The sequence below is a fragment of the Podarcis bocagei genome (genome assembly GCF_964188305.1).
Source record: "Podarcis bocagei genome assembly, chromosome: 16".
Classification (NCBI taxonomy): Eukaryota; Metazoa; Chordata; class Lepidosauria; order Squamata; family Lacertidae; genus Podarcis; species Podarcis bocagei.
The window spans coordinates 34,751,574-34,773,329 of NC_138142.1; the positions used below are offsets into that span (position 1 = coordinate 34,751,574).

General features: G+C 48.3%; 1 protein-coding gene and 1 long non-coding RNA gene across 5 annotated transcripts in view; one reads left to right on the forward strand and one right to left on the reverse strand.

Annotated features, from left to right (window-relative positions):
- Positions 1 to 1,579: 1,579 nt before the first annotated feature.
- ADAM15 (ADAM metallopeptidase domain 15) overlaps positions 1,580 to 21,756 on the reverse strand; it is a 47,636-nt gene continuing 27,459 nt past the window's right edge. Inside the window, exons 17-25 of one of the 4 annotated variants that reach the window (XM_081173515.1) lie at positions 20,528 to 20,599; positions 17,906 to 18,017; positions 14,816 to 14,957; positions 12,763 to 12,813; positions 11,890 to 11,995; positions 8,127 to 8,204; positions 6,645 to 6,716; positions 3,399 to 3,508; positions 1,580 to 2,136 (exon numbers count right to left, since the gene is read on the reverse strand). In XM_081173515.1, the coding sequence (XP_081029641.1) occupies positions 2,070 to 2,136; positions 3,399 to 3,508; positions 6,645 to 6,716; positions 8,127 to 8,204; positions 11,890 to 11,995; positions 12,763 to 12,813; positions 14,816 to 14,957; positions 17,906 to 18,017; positions 20,528 to 20,599 (810 nt within the window). In that variant the 3' untranslated portion in view covers positions 1,580 to 2,069. The remainder of the gene's footprint in view (positions 2,137 to 3,398; positions 3,509 to 6,644; positions 6,717 to 8,126; positions 8,205 to 11,889; positions 11,996 to 12,762; positions 12,814 to 14,815; positions 14,958 to 17,905; positions 18,018 to 20,527; positions 20,600 to 21,756) is intronic. The other 3 variants (XM_081173516.1, XM_081173517.1, XM_081173518.1) reach the window with 3 other exon arrangements.
- LOC308575389 lies at positions 12,821 to 13,659 on the forward strand. The gene is made up of 2 exons (XR_014002840.1): positions 12,821 to 13,115; positions 13,492 to 13,659. It is a non-coding gene; the product is annotated as an uncharacterized lncRNA (long non-coding RNA).

Genomic DNA, 21,756 nt, shown 5'->3' on the forward strand with positions numbered 1-21,756 from the left:
AAAGAAACAAACATAATACGAAAGGACAATGGGCGACGAAAACTGCAGAACAATCGACTACAGATCCGTTTCTGCTCTTAAGCCTTTTGCAAATATGTACCAATTAGTCCTTGGGAAAGGTTTTTTTAAACAATATTATTTGGGGAACGTATCCAAATGATTCCTCATGTGCATCAGCAGATGGCAAGAAGTGTCTTTCAGCTTCCCAGGACAAAAGGAGTCTTGGTGAATGACCAATTTTTTGTCAAAAGGGGGGGGGAACCCCCACCTGCCTCTCAGAGAACAGCCTCACTGCAAGAAGAAAACGGTTCACCAAAACAGGCTTACGATTAATCAGCCGCTTGATGCGCAAGAATAATTATTTGAACACATTCCCCCCCAAAGAAAACTGAACGCAAAATGAATTCTGAATGCAAAATAAAATTTCTCACTACAGCTACATATAAAGCAGGCGGATCGCCAGCGCTGCGCCAAAGGCAACGAGAAAAGGTTACGGCATTTGGGAATTTTTTGTGGCACGTAACAGGTGACATGATAGAAGTTTATACAATTATGCGTTTCACGGAGGAAGTGGATTGAAAAAAATGCTTTCCTCCCTCTCTCCTAACACCAGAACTTCTGGGCCTCCAACATTCAGTTCCACTGGAAGATTCAAGACAGACAAAATAAACGACTTCTTTATGCAGCAACCAGTTTAACTGTGGAACTCCCTGCCACAAGAGGCAGTGATGGCCACCAGCTTGGATGGTTTTAGAAAAGGATTAGACCAATTCATGGTAGGGGACAAGGCTACGGATGGCTACGCTTTGCCTCTACAATCGTGCTTGGGTCCTGCTTGCCAGTTTCCCACTGAAGCATTGGTTGGCTACTGTGAGAACAGGATACTGGACTCGGTGGGCGTTGGTCTGATCCAAGTATGGCTCCTCTTATGTTCTTAAGTACAGTCATACCTCGGGTTGTATATGCTTCAGGTTGAGCGTTTTCAGGTTACGCTCCGCGGCGACCTGGAAGTAACGGAACGTGTTACTTCCGGGTTTTGCCGCTCGCACATGCAGAGACGAATCAAAATGACGTCACACGCATGTGCGGAAGCGGCGAATCGCAACCCGCGGGCACGCAGACGCGGGTTGCGTTTGCTTCTGGATGCGAACGGGGCTCTGGAACGGATCCCGTTCGCATCCAGAGGTACCACTGTAAAGACAACAGCAACCAGGGATGCAGAGGAGTTTTTTAGGAGATGGGACTTTGGACTCAGGCTCTTTTCTGCCGGGGCACCAGATCTCCTACCACTTCCCAAACACCACCTTTAAAAAAAACACAATACCACTTTTTTTCTTTGCTTACGTGGCCGTCGGTCACAGTGCAAGAAAGACCCTGGCTGTTTGCAATCCTAACACAAACTGGTGATTTGTGGCCCAAGTACCCAACACCACAGCTGCTCCGACGGAACGGGACAGGGGGGCAACTCCCCTGCCCTGCGGGTACATTTGCTAAAAGATGATGGCACCTTCAGATGGAGCCTGAGGCAGGCCTTCCCTGGTGGTCAGTCCCAGCCTGGATAAAGAGGCGCTGAAAGAAATAAGTGGAACCAGTCCGTTTTTATTACGAAGAAGAGAAAGGGGCGATTTCCAGGCAAGATTCGTGAGGGGAGGATTCCCTTAGGGAATGACATCCCTCATAAACACACACACACACACACACACACACACACACACACACACACACACACACCTTCGCCCTCCTTTTTCACCAGTGCAAAGACTTCTTCCCTTTCCCCCCACAGTTCCTTGTGTCCAGGTTCCGAAACCAAAAGCAGGGACTTTGGAGCCAAAATGCCGCCAAAATGGCGGAGGTTTCCAGCCAAGCTAGGAGTGCGACTTCTGGGCAAAGGGGGGGAAACAAAACGAAACACAGCCCTGGCTTCGCAAGGGTGCAAAGCCGCCCTCCTGTAAATCCGAAGCAGCCAGCGAAACGAGTGGCAGGAAGGGGCTGGGGTTGTCGTCCTCATCGCCCGTTTCGGCCGGAGAGGGGCACCGCAGGAAGAGTCCGTGGGCCTGGCCTGGCCTGGCCTAGATATTGTGGATGTGTAATGACGAGCCGGACACCATGGGAGGAGGAGGAGGAGGAGGAGCTGGCCTGCGTGGGAAGCAGAGAAAGAAGGAAAGGTTCGCGCTGAGGCGTACGTGTCATAACAAGTTCTTTTTTTAATTAACTTCACTAGAGCAGGGCTAGGGAGCCTTCCAGATGTCGCCGGACTACAACTCCCATCATCCCTGACCATTGCCCATGATGACTGGGGGCTGATGGGAATCCAATAATGTTAAGTTACAACATCCCTGACTGCTGGCCAGCACATACAATTGGACGCCATTTTGAATCGCTGCACCATTCAAAATTGCACTGCATTTTTGGGGGGTGGGGATTATTTTTGTGTGTGTTTCTAACTATTTATTTGTGCTTTTATCTTGCATTTTTATTTTGTGAACTGCCCTGAGATCTTTCAATGAAGGGTGGTATATTAATAATAATAATAATAATAATAATAATAATAATAATAATAATAATAATAATAATAATAGAATTCCCAAGCAACATTGGGTACAAGGCTACTATGAAATGAACCATTATTGCCGCATTTACGCAAATCTAATGCACCATCAGGGACGCGGGTGGCGCTGTGGGTTAAACCACAGAGCCTAGGACTTGCCGATCAGAAGGTCGGCGGTTCGAATTCCCGCGACGGGGTGAGCTCCCATTGCTCGGTCCCTGCTCCTGCCAACCTAGCAGTTCGAAAGCACGTAAAAGTGCAAGTAGATAAATAGGTACCGCTCCAGCAGGAAGGTAAACGGTGTTTCCGTGCGCTGCTCTGGTTCACCAGAAGCGGCTTAGTCATGCTGGCCACGTGACCCGGAAGCTGTACGCCGGCTCCCTCGGCCAGTAAAGCGAGATGAGTGCTGCAACCCCAGAGTCGGTCACGACTGGACCTAATGGTCAGGGGTCCATTTACCTTTACTTTTTAATGCACCATCAAATCTAACGCGCACCCTAATTTTCACAACGTAATTTGGCCAAAAAAGTGCACATTACATTCGAGTAAATACGGTATTGAGAACATCTAAAACCACCCGCAGCACCGTTGAAAGGCAGGGCTTCCCAAACATGGGTCTCTGGCTATTGTTGGACTACAACCCCCATCATCCCTAGCTAGCAGGACCGGTGGTCAGGGATGATGGGAATTGTAGTCCAAAACCAGCTGGAGACCCATGTTTGGGAAGCCCTGGTTTAAGCAGCTTGTCTTGCCCACCACCCCTCTCCTCCAAATCCCCGCACCTGGAAAAGAAGCAGCCGTCTCCCTCTCGGCCTCTCCCACCCCAGCCGCCTCCCGTTCTTCCACTCACCTCGATGGCAGCATCTGGACCCGAGGATCATAGTTGGGAACAGCGCAGAGTTCGGCCTGGGGGGGATCCGAAGGGAGCGGTTTCTGGGGTGGCGGAGGCTTGGCAGGGGGCTGAGAGGAAAACAGAGGGAGGCTGAATTAGGGGGGGGGCGGGTTGCGACGCGGGCTCAAACGCTTGCGCCCCACCTCACCCTAGCAAGGGGAGCGGAGGCCAGAGAGGTGCAGAATATTTATTTTTAGACTCTTCATTAAGTGCATGGGTGCGACACCACACACACACACACAATGCAAAAAGAACATGTGTGTATGAGCAATTTCCCCTGACATCTTTGCAAGGGGGCTGCCGCTCACTTCAATTAACCTTACAAAATGGCCAAGGGTTCTATCATTTTTCTGCTTGCTTTGACGTCAACTTAAGTACGTAAGAAGACTGGATCCGGCCAATGACCCAGCCAGCCCAGTATCCTCTTCCCACAGTAGCCAACCAGATGCCTCTTACACGAATATTATCTATATTTCCATGGCTGGTGTCAAGCTAAATTATGCTCAGAGAGTGGAACCACGTAAATGAGTTACAAGTTTCACTTCTTTCCCCTCGGAAAAGGGATTGTTACCCCAACTCTGGGAGGGGAATACTGTAGAAGGGCCTGCTAGCAACTCTTAGCACCCTTGACAAGAAAACAGCTCCCAAAATTCTTTGGGAAAAGCCATGGCTGTTCTTTTTTTTTTAGTTTTTTTCATTTTTCATTTTCATTCATTACATACATCTCAAATTCTTAACATTTACTATACATTCCTCCCTCCCTCCCCTCCAAGACTTCCCCCACCTTGCGTTTCCGGTTTGTTTCTATTTTCACCCCGTTTGCTATCTCTCAACAGAAAAGGTTATTAATAACATAACATCAAACCCATAAACATAAAAATAAAATTAACTACATCATCTTATTCCACTGTCTTCTAAACATTTTCTGGTACTAATAATGTGAATGTTTATTTAAATCCTGCCATCAAGTCTATTGCCTTTCTTTGTTTCTGAAAATATAATACGAAGGGTTCCCAATCTTTTTCAAAGTCTCTGTTGTCTTTTTCTCTTAGTCTTTCTGTCGTTTTTCTCTTGGTCTTTCTGTCATGACAGAATGACAATGACAGCCATGGCTGTTCAAAGTGGTACACTGGGTTTTAAACACCACTGACTGGTTGTTGTGTCCCGTGTCTAAAATTTGCCTCAGGCCACATTCGCACCATACTTTTTTTTCAAATACAGTAATATTTATTATTTTCAGTAGATACACATAGTAAAAAAAAGGATTAACAATAATAAAAACAAACAAAAAATAGGAGAAAAAGAGAAAAAAGAAAAAAGATATACAACATATTACCACTTAATTAATTAAAATTAAGTACCATCCATCTTCATAAACATAGTATTTGACTTCCTCGAATCTCTTCCATCCGAATTTCTTAGTAATTATATGTAGCAGTTTCCAATATCAGAGTTTCAAAAAACCATATCACAGTCCTAATCCTATTACATAGCTTTCCTTATCGTACATTTTCTTATTTATAAATTTAATTCCATTTTAATCCTAGGCCTAATTGTTTCTTTCAAGTGGTTACATATCTTTAATATGCACCATACATTTAAAGCACTGGGATAGCCCATTAAACAGCCATGGCTTCTCTCAAAGAATTCTGGGAGCTGTAGTTTGTCCTGGGTGCCGAGAGCGGTTAAGAGACCTCCCCATTTGCCTGACAGAGCTATACAATTCTGCGGGTGGTTTAACACTTAATGCCTCTTCCTGGGGAAACTCTGGGAATTGTAGCTCTGCGAGCGGAACAGCTTTCTTTTCCACCCATCTGTCTAATCCTCTTTCAAAGCCGCCCATGTCGGTGGCCCTCTCTGCCTCCTGTGGCAGTGAGTTCCACAGTCTTTCCTTTTGTCTGCTCCAAACCTCTCGACATTGCGGCCTGGATGGCCGGAAGGTCCCAGTATCGCATGAGATGCTAAAGAAGGCTGCATCCCACATACAGCAACGCTAGGCTCTCGGGAGCTTCCCACCAGCTGCACTTCCCAGAATAAATTGGAGTTCTTGTTAATAAATATATCAAGAAAAAAACACACCAAGAACTCAGGCCAATGTAAGCTTCAATAGTGGGAGTGGTCCCCACTCGCAAATCAATAGTCAATAGTAACCTTAGAGTTTTTAATTCAATTCAACACATGTAACTATTATTGATTATTTTCAGTTGTTATCCTTGAGAGACGTAGAAAATAACAGGTTATATTTATCCGAAAGCCTTCAAACTTACACGACCCTTTAAAAATTAGGTAAGGAACCAAATGTCATATAATACTGTTTTATAAATTATAATTTATGATAATTGAGAATTTAAACGTATTTTCATGTAAGATTTGATACCTCCAGCTGATGACGGTGAATACATCGAAACAGGGCCCTGTCCTGGTTTCTAATCCATAACTGACTTCTGACTTCTGCTCAGTGATTGAAACTAAGACCTCCATGACGAATCTGGACTAACGTGAACTTATCTCTACTCATAAACTCTTATCTCTAATTCTGTAATGTATTATTGTGTTGTACACATTTTTATGAGTTTGAGTTTGTAATCTCTGTTAAGAGTTTGCAATCTCTATTTGAGTCTGTAACCCTTGTCAGAATACATACTTTTGAATGGATTAGTTTTTGTTTCTATTGACTATTGATTTGCGAGAAGGGACCACTCCCACTATTGAAACTTACCGTACATTGGCCTGAGTTCTTGGTGTGCTTTTTTCTTGGCACTTCCCAGAATGCCTTGGGTATGACATCGCACTGCTCTGCTCCAAGAAGCGCAATCAGCACAAAAAAGCACCAGGAACTTCTCCAGCAGCTTTCTGCTTGGCCCAAACCAGGATGAGAGCCAGGTAAGGTGAAAATTATGAGATAAAAATTCTTCCCCATCGTACGGGGAGGAATAGGGCTGGCATACGCCTGGAATTTCCTGGACAACTGGGATTCGTCCTTGAAAATGGATTTTGGATGGAATTTATCAATATTCGGTGTATGGAGAAGAGGGATCGCTCCCTGTTTTTGGAGGGGAACTGGGGGAGGGCGTTTCCTCAGCCTGAACCGAGACCTTCCCATTAACTCCCATCCACCTTCCACCCTGCCCAAAGAGACCACCCTCCTCCCTTTCCAAAAAACACACACACCACCACCAGGAATGGCACCATGCTGCCAGTTACCTGAGCATCTTTAGGAATGGGGTCAGCAGGCAATGGGCGCGTTGGGGGCGCTGGCCTGTCCTGGACCGAGGCCTGGGCAGAAAGAGGAGGTACAGCAACAGACAAGACATGCTCGGATGATGAAGAAGAAGAAGAAAGATTGGGGGGGCTGTATGTTGGGGGAGCAGCTCTGGAAGAAGCATGGGAGGGCCTTGCTGTTTACTAAGGGAAGGCAGATCTGGGTTAAGGGGGTCCCAGGTCCAATCCCCAGAATCTCCAAGCAGGGCTGGATAAAGACCCTGGAGAGCCACCGCTGGGTGGAAACAATGGCCTTACTCAGCAGCAGGCAGCTTCCTATGTTTGTATTTGTTCAGAACCATGAGGACCGGAACCTTACATGTTTTTAAGGTTTGGCCGCGACTCAGAAACAGAGCATGCAGAAGGACTCCGTTTCAGCCTCCGGCATCTCTCAAGGTAGGGCTGGGAAAGGCTCTCTCGTCTGAAAACCTGGAGGGGCCCTGCCGGTCAGCTTAGACCAGGGATGAGGAAACCTGTGGTTGGATTTTGCTGGATTCTAGTCCTCATGGTTCTCTTCTTGTTTAAATTATTTTTTTTATTACAGATTTTCTTGTGCTACAAAACAAACGAACATGGAAAAGTACATATAGTATCTCCAATTTCTATTATTATTATTAATAATAATAATATTAATATACTGCCCTATACCCAAAGGTCTTAGGGCGGTTCGCAGAATTCATAGGGACTTTTTCACGGTTTGTTGACATTCAGTATGAGACACTGTTGTCAGACATTGTGCAGATGGGGGGAAAGAGAGGGGAGAGAGAGAAATAGGGAGAATAATGACCTTTCGTTCTATTGCAGTGTTTGGGCAGGGATTTTGTGCCACCGTCACGCAGGTAGGTCTATCTATCTATCTATTTATTTTCATTGGCACTGCGAGAGATTAGAGAGCCCAGAGCTTGGTTCGTTGCGTTCAGCTGGTTGCAGTGTCGTTTGTTGGTGAAGGGAGCTGCGTTGATGGGTCAAATTAGTCATATTGATTTGTATGCTTGGGGAGGGGGGATAGGTCTTGTGCTGTGCATGTAATAATGGGGAGTCACACAGGGGAGGGGGGGGAGGCTTCCTCCTTTGCTTGTCCTCCCCAAGCTATTTTAAGTTTGTTGGCTAACTTTTTTAGTAGGGTGGTTCTGCATAAAGCTCTGATTTAAAGAAGAAGCCGGGAAGCGGTTGTTTTTTTAAATACCAAAGTTAGTCCATTGTGTCTATCTAGCTCAGCAATGTCCACACGGACTGGCAGCCTCTCTCCTGGGTTTCAGGCAACACTTAGCCGGAGATAACATCAGGGATTGAATCTGGGACACCTGCACACAAAACACTGAGGCTCTGCCATTGACCGACAACTTTTCCTCCCGTCGCAGAAGACCATGCAATGGGGTCAAGGGACAAGCTGCCCCTGCCCCCTCCTTCCTCCCGCTCCGTTACCTGTTGACCCTTTGGGATCGGGTCAGGCGGAAGAGGCTTGGATGGTGGGTCAGGTCGAGAGGCATCGGGGGCAGCAGGCTGCAGAGAGACGGAAGGCAGCGCCACAAGGAAACCAGAGAGCAGATTGGAAGAGATAAAGAGAAAGAGAAAGAGAAAGAGAAAGAGAGAGAGAGAGAGAGAGAGAGGGTGTTATCGTTCCGGCCTATGGCATGCATGGCTAGGGGTACATGAGAGGCACACACATTCATGCAAATGCAACCATGCAAGGAGAAAAGAGAGACAGACAGAGAGAGAAACAGGCACCCCAAAAATTTCTCGCCTATTTAGGAATTTAATTCTGAGTCTTAGATCGGTCCCAGAACATGTTGCAGAGGCTCTGCCGTGAACACCTTGCGTGAGTAAGAAGAAAGGGGTGTCCCAGAGCACGTACAGAGTGCCTCGAGCTCCACTGGGTTAAACTGCCACCAGCCTGGTTTGGGAGGCTTAGGAAGGAGAAACTAAAGGGCGTTCCAAAATTAAGGAAGGGGGTCTTCTCCTAGTCGCATTTTAAAGAATCCCACTGAGCCTCAGGAATTAAAAAAATAAGCATTTAGAGGTCATATCCAGCCATGTTCTACTCAGAACAAACCCACTCAAATTAATTAACCTAGTTGAGTCACATCTATTCTGGCTTAGAACAAGGTTTCTACAAATCGGGCACAGGGCTTTGGTGAATTATAGAGCATTTAAGCCTAGTAAAAGCAGGGCTGGGGAAGCTGCGGCCCTCCAGATGTGGATGGACTACAACTCCCATCATCACTGGATGCCGGCGCTGATGGGAGTCAGAGTCCCACCTTTGCAGTAAGCCTAAGGAGGCAGCACAAGCTGTCATAACAGCCTCCAGCCACTTGAGGGTGCTGTGGGACTTTCTCCTTAGCCAGTCCTATCTACACTTCTACCTGCTCTTTCACAATACCATATAGTCTCACAGGGCAACACCTCCCCCTTTTTCTGGGGAAATTGTTCCATTATTCAGTGCTGTGTTTACAGGGAGAGAGGGGCCTGTGGGAGATTCAGCTCCCTTATGGACGCGCCGGGCCCCCTCTTCCGACTTAAAAATTAAACAAAGGGGTTGCGCAGCAACAAAAATGTTGCAGCGCATCCCCAGCTCCTAAGAAAGAGCGCTCCTGTTCAGGCTCCCAGCCAGCCAGCCACACCTCTGCATCTGGGACACTCCATTCCACGCCCTCTACCAGCATACTCCATTGCAAAGCCCCCCACCCATTTTTTTTCTCGTTTTTTAACTCTACTCAGCATTTGGAGGGTAAGCCTGGAAAATTAAGCCCTTCAAACTGAGACGGCACTTCATGATTAAAATTAGTCTGCAGTGTATGCAGCCGAGTTTATATTAAAATATTACATTTAGCATCAAATGCTTCCGGGCCAGCGGGGTGGAAGGGAACTTCTCTCTTTTGGTGCAAAGGGTAATTGCTTCTCTTTTCCCACTAATCCCCCCCCCCAAAAAAACACCCAAACCAACAAAAAACCAAGGTAACACTCTTAGGATGTAACAGGATTGAAGGACCTGTAAGCCCCGCCTCCCAAGAGTAACTGACCACTCCCACAGCCAGCCATAGCAACAGTTTCTAAGCCCCGCCACCTGTCAGCAACAATTCATCCAATCACCCGTGGCAACAGCCCAACAGCCCACCACCATCAATGACCAATAGCAGCAGCCTAGGAGACAAGGCCCCAAGCCTATAGTTACCATGGCAACCAACACACAAACGGACCGATTATAATCAGTGAAAACTTCAGAGCAACCTGTAACTGATCTAGACAGATATAGATATCTATCTGTACAGATGTAAACATGCACACACATGGTACACAAATTTACTAAACGTTTTATCTGCAACCTTGGAATTAAAAGTTTGCAATGTCCGTAAGGCTGAAAAGTACAACTTAACAAGTTATCACCAGGAAACAAAATTTGACAGCTGGGTGTGTGGAGATTGTGCATAAAAGAAGTTCATGAGATTCTGGTTTTCTTCGGACTCTGCACAACTGCCCGCTCCCCAGTTTGGATCCATCGTATTTAATAAGTTAATTTTTAAAGAAACAAAATGTAATAAATATAATCCAGAAGAACTGGGAGAGGTAATTTTTGTTAATGCTAAAATAAAATAAAATTGTTGCTATTGGGGAGGAAGGGAGAGAGTGCTTCAGTTCAGTAATTTGAAAACCTACCTCCTGTATATATATATATATATTTTGGGGGGAGGGAATTGTTGCTAAACCACACACTGAAATTTACCCTATTCTTTCCTTTTGCAGCACTAAAACAGCTTCCTCTCATCCAACAAAAATGCAATTATCATACAACTACATCATACACATGTAGCCTGTATTGTGTGGTGGTTGTAAGCTGTGTGTCGGACTAGGACCTGGGTTCAAATTCCCACTCAGCCAGGAAGCTCATTGGGTGACCCTGGGCCAGCCACCGCCTCTCAGCCTAGCCTACCTCACAGGGTTATGGTGGGGATTAAATGATGGTGAGAATCATGTACTCCACACCCTGGGCTCCCTGAAGAAAAAGGTGGAGGTATAAATGCAACAAATAAATAAAATATTCCACCCTAGCCCTGAAGATGGAAGTTTAGGCCTTACATCCAAAATAACAACCAAAGAACATACGTTCCTACCCATTAGTATGGAAGGCGATATGCAGTTTGCATTAACCACAAGGTTTTATAGTGTTAGGGGAGCCCTCTATTCATTTTTAGCCATGTGCATAAAAAGGATTCATGGCAAAAAGGTCTTTGTGCTTCAAACCTTGGGCCACGTTTAGTTAGTCAATTCCACCCCCCTGCCAAAAAAACCCCAAGTGCTTATTTGCCAGACTTTATTGTACCACTTTCTCAAAGCAGCACCCCTCCAAATTCTTCTGGTATCTCATTATTGCAAGTACATACCCTCCAACATTTCTCCGATGAAAATAGGGACGTCCCATTCCATAATGATATAATTTTACTATTTATACCCTGCCCATCTGACTGGGTTGCCCAGCCACTCTGGCCAGCTTCCCAACATATATAAAAACATAACACAACATTAAACATTTTTTTTTTTTAAAAAACTTCCCTTTACAGGATTGCCTTCGGACAGCTTGGAGCATAGGTAGGCAAACTAAGGCCCGGGGGCCGGATCCGGCCCAATCGCCTTCTAAGTCTGGCCCATGGATGGTCCAGGAATCAGCATGTTTTCACAAGAGTAGAATGTGACCTTTTATTTAAAATGCATCTCTGGGTTATTTGTGGGGCCTGCCTGGTGTTTTTACGTGAGTAGAATGTGTGCATTTATTTAAAATGCATCTCTGGGATATTTGTGGAACATAGGACTTTGTTCATTTTTTCTTCAGAATATAGTCTGGGCCCACACAATGTCTGAGGGACAGTGGACCAGCCCCCTGCTGAAAAAGTTTGCTGACCCCTGGCTTGGAGGGTCAGATAACTCCATACCCGCCAACATTTCTCCGATGAAAATAGGGACGTCCTAAGGAAAAGTGGGACATTCCGGGATCGAATCAGAAACCAGGACGGCTTCTCCAAATCAGGAACGTCCCTGAAAAAATAGGGACCCTTGGAGGGGCTGTGAGTAAGGGGTCTGAACCATAAGATGATATTGTAATAATCTAACGAATTAGTAAATGAAAGAAATGCAGCGATCACAGGTGGCACAGCCAGGCGCCATCCACATACGAAGGTGGGAACCCATCACTTACCTTGGAAGTCGGCATGAGCTGGAGCTCAGTGTTCTGCCTGAACTGTGGGGGGCGGGGGCGCCCTGGGGGGGCTTGGCTGTAAGTCCGAGGCTCAGGGTGCGTGATCCTGATGGGGAGAACAGGAAGGCTGAGGCCTTGGTCTTAGGAGACATATTACAGGCCAACACACACATATACACAACACAGAGAGAGACCAACACACTTTTGCCTCTGGCTCTGCCCAGCGCTGCAATGCGGCCCCCAATAGGTCATCCAGAAGGGAATGCGGCCCTTGAGATGCAAAAGGTTCTAGAGTCCACAAGCAGCCCTCAGGGACTTGGATTTCGCCCCAGAGGAGAGAAGAGCGCACGCAAGAGAAATACCGCATTTTTCACCCCATAGGGCGCACCATTTGGGGGGGGGGATAAATTTATTTATGCTATCTGCAAGCCTAGGGAGCCCGGTGGGAAGTCGCGCTGGGCTCCCACGGCTTGCGGAGAGCTGCCCAAAGCCCAGAGCACGCTTCTTAGCGCGCCCCGGGCTTTGGGATGCAGGCAGCTCTCCGCAAGCCTTGGGAGACCGGCAGGAACTCCCACGGGGTCCCAAGGATTGCGGATAGCTTCCTGAAGCCTGGAGAGCGAGAGGGGTCGGTGCACACCGACCCCTCTCGCTCTCCAGGCTTCAGCGAAAGCCTGCATTTGCCCCATAGGACGCACACACATTTCCCCTTCATTTTTGGAGGGGAAAAAGTGCGTCCTATAGGGCGAAAAATACGGTATATTTGTATAGAAGCACCAAACCAGCACCAGATAGAAAGGGGGGGGAGCCTCCACCATTTCATTCACACCCAAAAATGACATCAAAGCTCAGCTGTTGCAGGATCAGCCGTATTACCCTCTTTGTTCAGCTGGGCGGATGAATCGCACCCGGGACTCTGCCTCAGTGCTGCAGGGTGAGGGGAGCAGAGTTAGGGTTCCACAGCAGTGTGTGACATTGGGGAGAGGGGAGGACAGAGGTCCCTTTGTGGGGCACGGAATGGGCGCGTGGGGAGAGAAACAGCCAGGTGTCAACACAATGTGAGGGATCAGATGGAGGTTAGGGCAGGAATTATCATTACTGGATGGCATCCAATTGCGCTCTGCTTAGAGTAAGCCCACTGAAATGAATGGACCTAAGTTAGTCATGTTGGTTAAGGAGCCTGCGGTCGTGTAGTGGTTAGAGTATTGGACGAAGAGCTGGGAGATCATGTTTATGTTTAGCCTGGAGAAGAGGAGGTTAAGGGGTGATATGATAGCCATGTTCAAATATATAAAAGGATGTCACATAGAGGAGGGAGAAAGGTTGTTTTCTGCTGCTCCAGAGAAGCGGATACGGAGCAATGGATCCAAACTACAAGAAAGAAGATTCCACCTAAACATTAGGAAGAACTTCCTGACAGTAAGAGCTGTTTGACAGTGGAATTTGCTGCCAAGGAGTGTGGTGGAGTCTCCTACTTTGGAGGTCTTTAAGCAGAGGCTTGACAACCATATGTCAGGGGTGCTCTGATGGTGTTTCCTGCTTGGCAGGGGGTTGGACTCGATGGCCCTTGTGGTCTCTTCCAACTCTATGATTCTATGATTCTAGGGTTCAAATCCTCCACCCAGTCGTGAAGCTCACTGGGTGACCTTCGGCCAGACACTGTCTCTCAGTTTCAGCTCCCTCGCAGGGTTGTTGCAAGGATAAAATGGGGAGGAGGAGGAACTGTCATGCCACCATGAGCCGCTTGGAGGAAAGGTGGGATAAAAACATAATTGTCAGGGAACTGACATCGGAGGGAGAGGCGAAGGGGAGGCTCCCAGACGATGCTGGCGAAGGACCCAGCAGCAGGGGGAGAAACAGCTCAGTAGAGGGAGAAGTCAATCAGCGCAACACCAGGGATGAAGGGGGGCAGACGGGGGAATTGGAGAGAGGGCTCCAGGACTCTTCACTGGACATCAGTGAGGAGAGCCCAGGTCCTCCGCTACCCACACCTTCCCTGCGCAGAAGACTCCCACGCAGTGAGAGGAGGAGGAGACTGGGTGTCAAACAACTTTTATGTTGGAAGAGGTTCAAGAAACGCCCACTGACGGATTCTGCCAGTGACTGAGGCAGCCGCCATGAGCAAGGGCTGTGCAGTCAGAAAGGTTTAACAAGGCAAATTAACCGAGAAAGGCACCAGTTTATGCACGAGTAACTCATACCCATTACAATAATAAACAAATAATTTCAGCGGGTCTACTCCGACTAGGGCTGGAACGGGATACAACCCATCTCCACAGTTATTTGACTTCTCCATTGCTTGCTGCAGACAAGTCTCCAAGCAACATTAAAAAGGACAAATCATAAAAATAATACATTCTGATAGAGCCATTGCAGATAGGTCATAAAGAAACCCACTAAAAACATTTCTGCGGCAAGGTTATATTCCCACTATGCAGGCCACCGGCCAACAGATCACACTCCACTAAGAGACCTGGAAGGAGAGGAGAGTTTCCGCCTGGTGCCAATAAAAGCGGAACGATGGCAGCAGGCAGACCTTAGCTGGAAAGAGGACTCCGCAGACAACTGAAAAGGCCCTGTTCCTTGGCCACCACCCTCCAAAACCTGGAAAACCGACTCAGATGAAGACCTAGGTGGAAGAGGGGGTGGAATCCAGATAGGGTCATATCAGGAGAGGTGCTATGAAAGGTATTGTGGTCCTGAAGTTAAAACCAGCACCAGAAAGGAGATCCTGGCATGACGGCTTTGATCCGCCTGGGTGGCACATTTTGGCCTTTAATGGGACGGAGGAAGGAAGGAAGGTTCACATCTTTGCTAGGGCAGCCATTTGGAGGGGATGTTGGAGGAAAAGTGGGGGAGTCATTTCACGGGGACACCGGTGGAAAGCAGGGCAGGGAACAAAGGGCAAGGAGGGCGTGCCGTCCGTTACCTGTACTGGCAGCTGGTGCCCTTGCCGATCTGCCAGAGGCGCTTGTGGAGGCCCACCCGCTTGGTGCAGCAGATCCCGAGGCAGAGGACGAAGACAAGCAAGAGTGCCGTCAGCACTAAGGCGGTCGAGGTGGCGCTGCCCCCTGGGAAGGAGAGGGTGGGGGGAAGAGGAGACAGTGTGTTATTCAGTGCCAGGCAGACGCACGTCCACAATGCCGCATGCCAGGCTGTATATTCCCCCCACTGCGTTCCCACTAACAAAAGAGACCTTGTTCCCAACTCAGTCACCAGCTCTCAACGCCCCACGCTGTTATATACAATAGAGAGCTATCCACCCACCCGGCAGAAGGAGAGAGGCTGGGGGTTTAATCCTCTCTTCCCAACAGGCTTGAAGCAACTCTCCTGCAGCGTTTAGGACTTCTTTAAGCTGAGAGAAAAGACGTGACACGATGGGAATCTATAAAATTATGCGTGGGTGGAGACAGTTGTTCTCCCCCTCTCAACATATGAGAGCTGGGTCCATGGGTGCTGAATGTTGGACGATTCGGGACAGATCAGCAGAAAGTCTTTCTTCACGCAGTTAAACTATGGAACTCTCTGCCACATGAGGTGGGGATGGCCACTGACTTGGGTGGCTTTGAAAGAGGATAAGATGAATTTGTGGAGGGCAAAGCTGTCGGTGGCTATGAGTGGCTGCCTGCCACAATGGCTATTGCTCTGTCTCTGCTGTCAGAGGCTAGATGTCCCTCTGAATACTGAGAGTTCCTGGGAGTCGCAAATGGAGAGAGCTGCTCTCGCACTCGGGTCTGCTCGCAGGCTTCCCACAGGCATTTGGTTGGCCGCTGTGAGGGCAAGACGCTGGATCAGATGGCTCTCCTTTGGCCTGATCCGGCTGCACGGCTGTTCTTAAGTTCCTACGAGCAACAGTGGGCTCTTTCCTTTACGCCCTGACTGTGGTCTTCCTGCAGGCATCCAATTGGCCACTGTGAGAACAGGAGACTGGACTAGATAGGCCCCTGGCCTCATCCACGCTTCCTAGGATCTTCTGGCTGTTCTCTTTCCCTAGAATCTGGCCTGGATACTGATCTCCTCTTGCAATGATACGCTAGGGCAGCCTTTCTCAACCTGTGGATCCCCAGATGTTGGACTACAACTCCCATCACCCCTAGCTAGCAAGGCCAGAGCTCAGGGATGATGGGAGTTGTAGTCCAACAACATCTGGGGACCCACAGGTTGAGAACCGCTGCACTAGGGGGTTCCTCCAGACTGGGGTTTGCATCCAGTGCTAGTCCCGAGAGTAAACCCACAACGCGACCAATTTGGACAGAGTTATTTAAAGGGGTCTGCTCTCTGTAGGACTTTGCTCGGCACAACCCTGGGCTGCTGTACTTTGCAGCTGTGTTCTGCAAAGTTAAGAACGCGAGACGAGCCTGCTTGGATCTCCTTAGGTTCTTCTCATCGACGAAAAAAAGCATGCATTCATGGCAGATTTTTAACCGTCCCCCACGCCATCCTGCTTTTACGAGCAGTTCTGCAAAGCTTCCCCAATGTTATCAACATTATTGCCGCCTGGAGGGGGGAGTCTCGTGCTATTAGAACATAACAAAAGCGGGACAGAAAAGAGACGCAAAGGGTATCAAGAGCAGGATCGCATACAAAACCATCCTGATGCCATCAGGAGCACAAATTGTCAGGAATGCAAGATAAAAAGGATGTCTGGAAGGGATGCTAGGGAGATATAACAACTATGTGGCTGGTTTGTACTGTATATGCATGAGTGTCCTTCAAGGCTGTGTGACCTTTCACTGGGACCTTGCTTTCTGGGTCTAAGAATTATGTGCACCTTCAAGTTTTTTAATTTGGAAGAGAAAAGGAAAAAAGCCAGCCTCAGGCTACAGCACTTTTGGGAAATCACTGTTGTAAAAGAAAGCAGAAGAGCAATTGTCTGCCTCCTTTTATGGTATTTTCCATTGCTGTTACTGATGTTTTATTTTCAAAATCGTCTTGCCTCGCAACGTTTACGGCTTCCAGAAGAGGCTTTGAAAACATGCGTTTCAACACATGAATATGATTTAAATAATGATCATTAGGTAGATAATAAATAGTAAGTAATAAAATAGAAGTAAGTAATAGAAATAAGACTCCTGGCTAACCATGCCTTTCTTGAGCCAACTGAGTTGTTAACAGGCCCAGAACGGGTGTCAGGTAGGAACATAAAAACAGCATGGCTGCTGGATCAGGCCAAAGGGTCACCTGCTTCAGGATCCTGTTCTCCCAGTGGTCAACTGGATTCCCCATGGGGAAGCCCGAAAGCAAGACCTGAAAGCAGGTTATCAATGGCAGCAATGGAAGCTAACGGCTAGAAAAATAGCTGAAGGCCTTTTCAAAGGTTTTGATGCGAGAAGTTTGTCGAGTCGCATTTAAATAATAATAATAATAATAATAATTTTTTATTTATACCTCGTCCTCCCCAGCCACGGCCGGGCTCAGGGCGGCTAACAAGCAATAATAAAAACAAGTTGAATGATTACAACTTAAAACAAAATTAAAATTCAACATTAAAATATTAAAATGCATCATTAAAATGCCTCATTGCAGGAGGAGAAGGAAAAGAAAAAAGAAAGAGAGGGAGGGAATCAAATTGGCTCCAAGCCAAAGGCCAGACGGAGCAACTCTGTCTTACAGGCCCTGCGGAAAGAAATCAGATCCTGCAGGGCCCTGGTCTCATGAGACAGAGAGTTCCACCAAGCCGGGGCCAGTGCTGAAAAGGCCCTGCCTCTGGTTGAAGCTAATCTAACTTTTTAAGGGCCCAGGACCACTAGGGTGTTGCTATATATGGACCTTGAGGCTCTCCGTGGGGCAGACCGGGAGAGGCGGTCCCGTAGGTATGAGGGTCCTAGGCCCTGTGATGCCATTTGAAACAGTCATGGCTTCTCCCAAAGATCCCTGGGACCCGGGGTTTGATAAGGGTAACGAGAGCTGTTAGGAGCAACCCCTATTCCCCCCCCCCCCAGAAAGCTACAATTGACCGTTCCGCCTCTTTGAGAATTGCAGCACTTATCCCAGCCCACTGGGCCCCACGGCTACTTACTTGACTCCATAGCAGCTGATCCGCTGTCTATGCTGCCCCCCGACCCACTGCTCAGGCAGTTCGGAGGAGCCCAGCCAGACTGACAATGGCAATGTCCTTTGCTGTTACATACCTGCAAACAGGGAAGAAGGACCCACAGAAGGAGGTGACTTGGCAGAATCGGAAAAAGCCAGAGCACTTTCTTTTTCCCCTTCACTTTCCCCACATCGTGGCCCATCAAGGGGTTACCCTCGGAGGCCCCAATCCGCTTCTATGGGAGACGGGGTTGCTGAAACTCAGCCTCCATCCATGCAATACAGTTAAATCAGTATCATACCACTTTAAATGGGTCATGCCTTCCCTCAAAGCATCTTGAGAAACTGGAGTTTGTTAAGGGGACTGAGAGTTGTTAGTGATGGACTATATGACATTAGCCGAGATGACTGGCAGAATCCGCGATCAGGGAAAGGAGACGGCGGAAGAAGAATGGAAGAAATTTAAAATCTATCTTAAGGACTATTATAAACTTGCTGAATGTTAGAATGTCGAGGTTTGAGTAAGAAAGGGTTACAGCGATATAAGACTAGATTGAAGGAAAGATTAAGAGGACAGAGGTCTGACAGATATATTCAGAGTTGCTAAAAACTTTTGGACATTGGGATGCAGAAAGGGGAGGTATGGGGAAGTCTGAGAAACACGGTCTATGGAAAAAAAGGTTATGAAATTATACGTGTTTGTATGTCTTTTTATATGTTTGTATTGTCTTAAAAATTTTGTAAAACCAATAAAAAATTTATAAAAAAAAAGAGAGTTGTTAGGCAACACACACCCCTTCCCCTCACAGAGCTACAATTTCCAGAGGGGTTTAGCAATCTGTCATCGCAAGGAACTCTGGGAATTGTAGTTCTGTGAGGGGAAGGGGGAGGAGATTCCTGGCTTCTAACTCCCCTCCTCCCATACAGAAGAGTAGTGGCAGGTTCAGAGGTGCCTTCACAATAATCACTGCCACACCCTTTACCAAGATTGTACAATCATCTTAGAATTCTACTCTGGGTGGTTTCCAACAGAATAAGAACACAGCAAAAAATCAAACACTATAAACTTCCCGATACAGGGCTGCCTTCAGATGTCTTCTGAAAGTCATATAGTTATTTATCTACTTGGCATCTTATGGGAGGGCGTTCCACAGGGCGGGCGCCACTGCCAAGAAGACCCTTTGCCTGGTTCCCTGTAGCTTCACTTCTCACAGTGAGGGAACCGCCAGAAGACCCTCGGAGCTGGACTTCAGTGTCCAGGCTGAACGATGAGGATGGAGATGCTCCTACAGGTATACAGTCGTACCTTGGAAGTCAAACGGAATCCATTCCAGAAGTCCGTTCGACTCCCAAAACGTTCAAAAACCAAAGCACGGCTTCTGATTAGCTGCAGGAAGCTCCTGCAGCCAATTGGAAGCCCTGTCGGACGTTTGGCTTCCAAAAACAGTTCGTAAACCGGAACAGTCACTTCTGGATTTACGACGTTCGGGAGCCAAAACGTTTGAGAACTAAGCTGTTCGAAAACCAAGGTACGACTGTACTGGGCAGAGACATTGCAACACTCAATGAAAACCTCCCTGTGTGGCCTTTCAGCCAGATCTACTATTTTCTGTGCACATTCATGTGCAAATAATTTGGAGTGCTCCGATATCTTCTTTCAGAATAACTTAAGTTGCATTTTCCCTGAAAGTCCCACTGTCCACAACAGAACTTGCACGTCGTTCTCTCGAAACTGAAGCGTCTTGTGATTTCAGTGTGTCCCTAAATCAGTGTTTCCCAACCGGTGTTCCGCGGCACACGAGTGTGCCGTGAGACATCGGCTGGTGTGCCGCGAGATGCCTGGAGGGAGGCGGGCGAGTCGGGCGGCGAGAGGCGGGGCGGCGGCGGCGAGGAGAGGCCGCGCCTCCTGCTGCTACCTGGCGCTCCTCCTCGCAGCCGGCAGCGCTGCCTGGGCGCCTCCGCGCGACTCTGCCTCGCTGGGTTTGGTCTCCCAGCAGAGACGGGTCACACGCGCACCTCCCTCCCTCCCTCAGCCTGCGCGGAGGGAGAGCCAGAGAGAGGCATCGCTCCTGCGCGGCGGGAGAGGGAGCAGCCGGAGCGATGCCCCAAACGAGCTGAATTCCGAGCGAGGGACTGAGGGGGGAGGGAAAAAACTTTCACTTTCGTGCGTCCCTCCCGGCGTGACGCTGCGCGCTGACGTCACGGGGCGGGGCTTTAATGGTGGTGTGCCGCGAGATTTTTTTTCAGTAAACAGGTGTGCCGTTGCCCAAAAAAGTTTGGGAAACACTGCCCTAAATGCTTAGATTTGGAGCATATACAGAACAAAACCCCCCTAGGTGTTCTTCCTGAGCCCCTTCTCCAGAGTGACCCCAGGAGCCCATCCTCAATGGCCGACTCCCCTCCTTCCACTCCCATTGGCTCCAATCAGCACAAAGGATGAGAAGACTTCTCAGTGGCTAAAAAGCTCTCCTTTCATGCTGATTGGCTGGCTCTAGGATTCTGGAGGCGGGGACTGGGCTGCAGAAATCGTAATGGGTCTTCGGCAGACCCACGCAAACCCTGCAACCCCAGACCACTACGGCTCTGCCCCCCAAGTCCTTCCACTTACCCCATGGCTGTTGCACTGGCATGCTGGCAGCTTGAGCGAGGAGAGCTCTCGACACCGTTGGTCAACACACACCTGCAACCAGAGAAGGAACATTTTTTTTAAAAAAATAGTTTTTATTAATAATTTCAACATAACAAATTATCAAAACATATCCTCTTCAATTCCCATTTTTCCCTCCCCAAGAAGAACACTCCCTTCCTCCCCCCAAGACTTCCCTCAGCTCCTCTCTCTGATTTTTCAACACATGTTATTCTCTGCATATTGTAAAATTGTAAAGATCCTTAAATTATCTGTCTGTTATGTTAACAATCAATAAATTTGTGTATGTTTATTCAAAACCCGCCAAGGAGTCCAATTCATTTTGTTGTTTTTTTAAGTAGTTTGTAAAAAGTTCCTATTCTTCTTTAAAGTCACAGTTGTCCTTGTCTCGCAGTTTGTATGTCAATTTCGCCAATTCTGCACAATCCATCAATTTCTCTTCCCAGTGTTCTTTTGTCGGGATTTCCTCATTCTTCCATCCTTGTGCTATTAAGACTCTTGCCGCCGTTGTCGCATACATACCGTATTTTTCGCACCATAGGACGCACTTTTTCCCTCCTAAAAAGCAAGGGAAAATGTGTGTGCGTCCTATGGAGCGAATGCAGGGGGGGGAGGCAGGTGGGAAAAGCCCCCAAGAGCCGCACACAAGCTCCGTGCGCTCTTGCGGGCTTTTCCACAGGAGGGAGAAGGGACTGACTGGCCGCATCAGTCCCTTCTCCCACCTCCCAGGAAAGCCAGGAGAAGCCGTGCAGCCCTTTTAAAGTGCGCGCGGCTTCTGCTGGTTTTGCGGGAGGTGGGGGAATCCCCCCACCTCCCAGAGAAGCCAGGAAAGCCCTGCGCAGCGTCTCCCGGCAAGGAGACGCTGCGCGGGGCTAAAGGGGAAGGCAAAACAGCGAGCGGGATCCACCCCGCTCGCTGCCTTGCCTTCTTCCCTAGCCAGGAAAGCCCTGCGCAGCGTCTCCCGGCAAGGAGACGCTGCGCGGGGCTAAAGGGGAAGGCAAAACAGCGAGCGGGATCCACCCCGCTCGCTGCCTTGCCTTCTTCCCTAGCCAGGAAAGCCCTGCGCAGCGTCTCCCGGCAAGGAGACGCTGCGCGGGGCTAAAGGGGAAGGCAAAACAGCGAGCGGGATCCACCCCGCTCGCTGCCTTGCCTTCTTCCCTAGCCAGGAAAGCCCTGCGCAGCGTCTCCCG